Genomic DNA, 6,237 nt, shown 5'->3' on the forward strand with positions numbered 1-6,237 from the left:
GAAAAGGTAAGGGACAATTTAGGCTCTGTGCTTAACGGAGCCGGGTAGTGAGGCTGGGCACTGACTGTGTTGTAATCTTTTCCTTTGCGAACACTGTACTGTCTGCGTAAAAGCCAGAGTGGCAGAGAACGATGCAATGGTAGCAGTGTGTTACTGAACATTTTTTTGATTTTCTGAATATTTGTTGCATAATTTTGATTGCCAAATTTGGATTGTTTCTGTTGTTCACATAACGTGTGTGTGTGTGTGTGTGTGTGTGTGTGTGTCCAGATTTGATTACCAGGAGCTGCTACACAACTCCACTTTCTGTCTAGTGCCCCGTGGACGGAGACTTGGGTCCTTCCGTTTTCTAGAAGCCCTGCAGGTAGGTGCCTCGCAACACACACACACACACACACACACACACACACACACACACACACACACACACACACAAGATTGGTTCCTATGACAACGAGCACAACCTGGCAGTTTGGAGTCCTGTGGCTGATATTTGGGTTATTGGTATTGGCATTCCGTCTGTCTGTCGATTTTTTGAGGAGACTCCTTGTATGTACCATGGAAAGAGTAATTTATTCCCTCTCTCTCTCTCCGTCCCCACCTGCAGCCACCACTCCACAGTTTTGCTTCTGTTTCCTGTTTCTCATCCATCTCTAATATAGTCTCTCTCACTCACTCTGTCTCTCTCTCTCTCTGACCTCTGACTCCACGCAAGATTAGCGATTGAAATACACACATTTCCAGCACTTTGATCTCTGAGCATGAACTGAAAAGCTTCTCATTAGCAGAGGTGGAGGAGAGGCACCGCCTCTAGCAGACAGAACACTCGTCCCTGCCCATGTCCTCACTGACAGGCTGTCTGCTCCTACCAGACACCCCTTCACTGCTCACCCCCGGGACTTTTATTATGAAACAGCAGCGCAGCCTCATACATTTACTATATTTAATCAATATTTTAAATGATGTAGAGGCCTTCGTTTATTTATTTATTTGTTTATTTGATGTATTTTTTTCAGTATGAATAATGAGAACAGATAACATTCCTGGGAAACACTTGAGATAGACCATATAAGCATCTATAAAATGTCCTCAGACAGTCTAAATATAACTGAACATATTCCCACTAGCACTATTTAAATGCTTGAGCTACTCTGTCTGCCATAACTCTTTTAGATCCGTTACTTCTGCAGTCAAACCAGAACAGATAATTACACATCATTTTGAGTCATTATTACCCCTCTCCCAAGCAGCAGGCTTATGTCCTTGTTATCAGATAATAACAGTGTTATGCTCATGTAATAACTTCATTTTTACCCTATAACATGTGTAAGGCATTTTAGGATTTCATTATTTCTCCCCATAATGTTTTCCTGAGCCCATTGCATGAGCCTCTGCACTCTTCGAGAATAAGCACATGAGTCCAAGTGAAAGCCAGACAGGAAGAGACGTGGTTAGGAATGGCCTTGGTCCTGGTGGGAGGCTCCGCCCCCTCGCGTTCCTGTAGAAGGATGAACCGAGGAACATCGGAAGGCTTTTAGCGACGGCAGAGTGCCCTCCATCCATTACACACACACACACACACACACACACACACACACACACACACACACACACACACACACACCCTGCCATCACCCACAAGTGCGTCTTGAAATGCTAGGTTAGGGACGGAGAGAAGAGCTTGTATCTGTCTGTCCCCGCTGTCTGTGCATCTGATTGTGTACACAAGCGTATGCCTGTGTGTGTGTGTGTGTGTGTGTGTGTGTGTGTGTGTGTGTGTGTGTGTGTGTGTGTGTGTGTGTGTGTGTGTGTGTGTGTTAAGAGAGAGATTGATGGAGACGGGGGGGAGAGAGACAGAAAGAGACGCGTGTGATTAGGGTGGAGATGATGGTCAGGGTGGAGTGTCTCATCTTTAAAGTTCATCAGGGATTACCTGTGCTCAGGACACGCCGTATGACATTTACCTCAAACCTCCATAATCCAAAAGTGCACATACACACATGCATTCACACACGTGTGCACACACACACACACACACACACACACACACACACACACACACACACACACACACACACACACCAACAGTGAGCTGCAAGGATATTCTCTACCTTTCCTCAGAGTATGTGTGTGTGTGTGTGTGTGTGTGTGTGTGTGTGTCAGAGCCATGTGGCACTCCAAACATGTATTTGCTCTTCAACAAGCATCTGAGAGAATCTGAACATCTGAGCCACTCAGTACCGGTCCAATCTGCCTCTTAGGTCTGGACCCTTTTTTACTTTTTTCTACACTTTTCACAGTTATTTAACACGCTGTTACGTTCAATTAAAATTCAATTAAAATGTTATTCCTGCAGGCTTGATATGTGTTTTTTTCTGTTCATACACAGAGCAACACTGTGACAACAGTTGTCATTAAAATAGAAACATTTTGTTTTATTCGCCCCAGGTAAATACCAGGCAATCGTGCCATGAGTGTCACCTCTAGACTCTAGACTTGTTTAATGTATTTATACTTTGTGTATATTCACATATTTTTTTCTGATTTGCTTTCGAATACAATGAGACTCCACCGCATTGCTTGTCAGTGTCTGCGGGATGGCGTGTGTTTGGTCGCTGATGTGAGTTTCACGAAGCCTCGATTCCAGATCGGTTCCTTTTGATGAGGTTTTTGTTTGCATGTTTCCTTCCCGTGAAGAATGACTTCACAGCACTTTCTGTGACTTAAAGGCTCTGTTCTTTTCACTGCGCTGACGTGGTAAATATATATTAAAGATGTAGAGATGATTCCTTTCCCGCCCTTGAGGAGATGAAAATGGACAATTTCACATGCGAAGAAGCAGACTTGGCTCGGCAAAAAGAGAAGCAGCTTCAAACCAAGATCCTGCCTGCTCTGAATCGTGTGGTTTTTAACACTGAATAAAAAAGTAAATAAGGATGTCAATAAACAAACAAACAAATAACCAACTGCGGCATAATCAAGTGTTATGCCACGTTCTATGACATCACAGTTATGATTATGACATCATAATGATTCTTTGCTTTATTCCTGTAGTGGCTCGGGACTTTTTTAAAGATCCTGCTGATCTTATATATTCATGGTGTCACTTCAAAATGTGAAGATGCAGTATGCTGGAAATATGTGTGTGTGTGTTTGTGTGTGGGTGTGTGTGTGTACGTGGGTGTGTGTGTGTGTGTGTGTGTGTTTGCGCATGCTTCTCTTTAGGCGGCGTGTATTCCTGTATTACTGAGTAACGGATGGGAACTGCCTTTCTCTGAGGTGATAGACTGGAATAAGGCTGCCATCATTGGAGATGAGAGATTACTACTGCAGGTACCCCTTTCACACACACACACACACACACACACACACACACACACACTGGAAATAAGAGATTATTACTGCAAATACCTCAAACCTTACACACACACACACACACACACACATGCACACACACACACATTGAAGACAATATTACTACTGCAACTCCACCCCCTCCAAAAAACCTTCCACAAGTCCAAACATACACAGAAATACAGTACATCTCCATATTCATACTTGCATCGCCTCGTCACCCGAAACCGCCAGGCGCTACCACAGTCTTCACCGAGCGTTAGTATCTCTCCACATACTGGAGCCGCCAGCCAGGAGGAAGGCCTCCGCCCCTTAATACAAGCCCCGCCTCCTTTCCCCGATCAACCTTTGAACAGAACGCAAGCTGTCGAAGGTGTCATTTCTGAAAGGAGATCCAAAATATGTATGCAGGTGTGTCAGCAAGGATCATTACTAATGCATCATAAGGTGAGATATGGTATTTCCATATGCTGGTTAATTAGCAGGGTTATTAATGGCTGCTACCTGCCTGCCCTTTTGGAGCACGAGAAACCGCCGGCCGTGAAGCCATTAACACGCCAATCACGGACCTGCGGAAATATCAGCGGCCAAATGTCACCTAAGACAAGAAACTCTACCAGGAGATTTTACACTGGGGGACACGGCTAGAAATGACTGTTATTAATGACAATGAGACCTTCATAGTGTGCACACGCACGCACACACACACACACGTGCGCACACACACACACAAGCATTACACATGCTTTACCAAAACAAGACTTTAGCACCAGGTCCAAATTTGGGCCTTGTAAATAGCTTCATCTAAAGTCAATGTCACCTTCGTTTTAGAAGTCTTTCTTAATTTGATACCAGTTTCAATCCTTCTGACCTGACTAAAAGCAGCGTGGGTTAGCTAAAACCCCTCCACAGGCCTGAGGAGGACAGTGTTCGTGAGAAGGATGTCCCAAAAGCTGCAGCTAGGCATGAGATACGTGGATCTACCTGAGGTGTCAGTGGGATGTCCAAAACCCACCAAAACTCCCTCTGAAACCCACCCGAAAATCCACAGAGTTAAAACAACAGCTAATGGAGGGGCAGTTTTCTCTCCCCTCGTACACACACCTGTCACACCTCTGTACAGTCCCGATCTGACGGCATTTCGTTTTAGCGAATAAACAACACCGTTGGAGGCCAGTCAGCTGGCACTCAGAGCAGAAAATGCAGAATCATATTTAAGAAAAGAAACAGCAAAAAAATGACTCAAATGTTCTTACACACGCATCAAGCAGGCGGCCGCTAAAGCCCGTACCCATGACAACACATCATCACTGTGGCAGATGAATCAGATCAGTTCTGCTGGACACGTGTGTCTGATGGGGGCCGCGGCGTGTGGTGGGCGACTTTCTCATTTTATTCTCATTAAACCAGAACGTGTTGAACTAAATCGTGCGGAAATAAAGGAACTTTTCTTCCTTGTTTGTTTGTTCTACCGTTTGAAGTGAGAATCCTCACCGGCATCAGCGATGCTTCCGTGTCCCACGAGCCGCGGTGTTCGTTCAGGAATCGCCTCCGCTGGCGTTTGATGAGTCCCTCCCATTCCTGGACGGACCGTCGGTTCTCTTTCGGGTGGAGATGTCAGCGGTCGTAGCACTACCGGCTGTGTGTGTGTGTGTGTGTGTGTGTGTGCGCGCGCGAGTGTGTGCGTGCGCGAGCTCACGGTCCGGAACGTGCACCCCGGGAGAGGAGCTCATCTGTCACGGAGGGAGGCGTGGGGGTTGAGCCGTGAGGAGCAGGGCTGCGGGGGGAGAGAGCGGGAGACGTGGGGGGTTTGTTTGATTAAGAGGTGAACACTCCTGGCGCATCCACAACCTGTCAGGAATTACAGCGTCACTGAAAATGTACCAGAATGAGATTTAATAAATTGCCTGTTTTCTGAGGCAGAACCACCTGCCTCTTCAGTGACTTTTTCACACACACACACACACACACACACACACACACACACACACACACACACACACACACACACACACACACACACACACACACACCTGCACACACATTCTTCATGCATTGGTTAGTGTGTTTCTTTCCTCCTCAGCATATATATACCGTCGCTCCCTCTCTCCCCACTCTCTCTCCCTTCATTTTTCTCTCTCTCTCCCTCTCTCTCCCTCCACCCCTGCTGTTCTCTCTGCCTCCACCCCCCCAGGTCCCCTCCATCACCAGGTCTGTGGATGCCGACCACATCCTGGCACTGAGACAGCAGACCCAGTTCCTGTGGGACTCCTACTTCTCCTCCGTGTCTAAAATAGTCTTAACTACACTGGAGGTGAGTTTACAGAAGCACACAGGGGAGGTGTGTGTGTGTGTGTGTGTGTGTGTGTGTGGTGTGTGTGAGGTTGCCCGGGGCGACCGGCTGCTGTCTAAGTACTCAGCTTGCTTCTCGTATACCTCACAAACGCCGCACGTCTGAACTCCACCCGACACCCGCACGCCCCACCCTCTCCACCACCCCCACCCCCCGACACCTCTCCCCTGCCACTGACTCCCCGGCCAGGCCCGCGGCCCACACTTCAGTGCCCTCTCCTGAGAACCAGCAGCGAATTAAAATTCTACATTAATTCGTGGTGCATTTAAAAAACTAAATCCTGACCTGTGACATCACTCGGTCAGCCATCGACATGCAGATATCCCCAAAATAATGCAACTTTCTGATGGTTTGTGCCATTAAATATTTCTGTTGTTTCTTTTTCCTAGTTATGAAGTGAAAATATATCATCAAATTTTGCCACGTAGCCGCTGCCAAACGCGAGCGGCCGCACACGTAGTGCGCACAGATGAGGCCGCACACGTAGTGCGCACAGACGAGTCTGTTTCCATTTGTCCTTTGGTAGAAGG

General features: G+C 46.9%; 1 protein-coding gene across 2 annotated transcripts in view; it reads left to right on the plus strand.

Annotated features, from left to right (window-relative positions):
- LOC143522701 (exostosin-1) overlaps window positions 1-6,237 on the plus strand; it is a 179,855-nt gene that overhangs the window by 147,516 nt on the left and 26,102 nt on the right. For both annotated transcript variants that reach the window (XM_077016457.1, XM_077016458.1), the window contains exons 3-5: window positions 271-364; window positions 3,226-3,333; window positions 5,549-5,668. In XM_077016457.1, the coding sequence (XP_076872572.1) occupies window positions 271-364; window positions 3,226-3,333; window positions 5,549-5,668 (322 nt within the window). The remainder of the gene's footprint in view (window positions 1-270; window positions 365-3,225; window positions 3,334-5,548; window positions 5,669-6,237) is intronic.

This window comes from Brachyhypopomus gauderio, chromosome 9 (assembly GCF_052324685.1).
Source record: "Brachyhypopomus gauderio isolate BG-103 chromosome 9, BGAUD_0.2, whole genome shotgun sequence".
Classification (NCBI taxonomy): Eukaryota; Metazoa; Chordata; class Actinopteri; order Gymnotiformes; family Hypopomidae; genus Brachyhypopomus; species Brachyhypopomus gauderio.